The 1,782-nt window shown below is 35.6% G+C and overlaps 1 protein-coding gene across 1 annotated transcript in view; it reads right to left on the minus strand.

Moving 5' to 3' along the window:
• LOC125034212 overlaps positions 1 to 875 on the minus strand; it is a 9,893-nt gene extending 9,018 nt beyond the window's left edge. The window contains exon 1 of the mRNA XM_047625921.1: positions 798 to 875. Coding sequence (XP_047481877.1) covers positions 798 to 875 — 78 coding nt within the window. The remainder of the gene's footprint in view (positions 1 to 797) is intronic.
• Between the last annotated feature and the right edge of the window lie 907 nt (positions 876 to 1,782).

Genomic DNA, 1,782 nt, shown 5'->3' on the forward strand with positions numbered 1-1,782 from the left:
AATATGGTCAAAATTTTTTCTATCTTTTGCCATATTTCGTGAAATTCTATTTTAAAAACCCAAGGGAGGTGGCCCCCTTTTTTTTTTACAGCTTTTTAAAACATTTCTGTCGCATTGTTCATCAGTACAACACGACAGAATATCGAAAGGAAATGGAGAAAAAAACATTTTGTTAAAGTACACGGGAGACAGGTTTCCCAAGAAAAAGCATTAACTAAGTTTTTCCCTTCTCTCTTTTCCCCTCTCTCTCTCCCCCCTTCTCTCCTCTCTCCTCTCTCTCCTTTTCTCTCCCCTCTCCCCTCTCCCCCCTCTTTTCTCTCTTTTCTCCTTTTCTCTCCCCCTTTTTTAGAGAAAAATTATAGGGGCCCAATTTTAAAAGGGCGAAAAAAAAAAAAACAAAAAAAAAAAAAAGAAGGGGGGAGGGGGGGGCCCCAGCCAAAATAAACAGGGTTGGAGAAGGGGGGAAAGGGAAAAAAAAAAAAAAAAAATCCCAGGGAAACATAGAGAGGGAAAACGGGCAAAAAGAAAAGAATTCAGACAAAGAAAAAGGGAAGCACAAAAAAGGAAAAAAATGAAATGAAACAATAAATCGTGATCCGTTTCGCTGTTGCCGTTTGATGAGGAATCTAGTCTTGCTCGAAAATTGACGATTCATTTTCTTCCCTACTATGTGTGTGGAACATTTCATCATTGCAGAAGCGTTTCTCTATTCTTATATTCGTTCTTGTTATTGATCTACGAAGGACGAGAAGTGTATCAACGGAAACAAAGAGAGAAACGGCCAAGGAGAGAATTACCTCTGACCCAGCAAAGACGAGATTAGGAGAATTTGCTAATGTAATAAATGGGAAACACCCATGTCCAGGATAATGCATATATACTTGGTAAAGCCCTAATTTGTGTCATGACTCTGTAATTTAGATATACAAGTAGATTAGGTAGGAGTAACTTAATATTGATGTTATATTTAACAGCTATGTTTCGGCCTTCCAAGTTTACATATATATAATATCGCACAATGTCATTCCTCTTTGACTAATTGTATTAAAAAAAGGGTGAGAAAAAAATCACGAGACAATTTTCTTTTACTTTATAGATTTTATTACCTTGTCATTGCAATTTCCAACAGTTTTTGCAAGTTATATATATATATATATATATATATATATATATATATATACACACAAACACACACACACACACACACACACACACACACACACACACACATATATATATATATATATATATATGTATGTATATCTGTATATATGTATATATGTATATATATACATATATATATATATATATATATATATATATATATATACATATATATATATATATATATATATATATATATATATATATGTATATATATAATGAAAAGATTCCACTGAGATTTCATATACCAATGGACAAACGATGCAAAACTCTCCTGTGAAAAATGTTGGACCGAGAATCACGAATGTGAGGGAGGCCTGTGCTAATCCTTGAGCGTGGGAGAGGGTGAAGCCAATTTAACAGGTCAGTTAGTTTGACGCCTTCTGCTGGAGCCAGGATTTATTTTTTATTTATTTTTTTATCTATCTCACTCTCCCGGATTGAATCTACAGCCTCCGATAGCTGGTGGTCAGGCCACTGGTGCTGGGATTATGGGTGAATGGGCGAATGTGTGCGATGACATCGAGAATGCATGTATGGCTGTGACGACAAGGAAAACGGGTTTGAGCACGACGGCGCAGTCAGTTCGGGAATGATGAATGTGTGAACATGATGGTA

The sequence above is a fragment of the Penaeus chinensis genome, chromosome 2 (assembly GCF_019202785.1).
Source record: "Penaeus chinensis breed Huanghai No. 1 chromosome 2, ASM1920278v2, whole genome shotgun sequence".
Classification (NCBI taxonomy): Eukaryota; Metazoa; Arthropoda; class Malacostraca; order Decapoda; family Penaeidae; genus Penaeus; species Penaeus chinensis.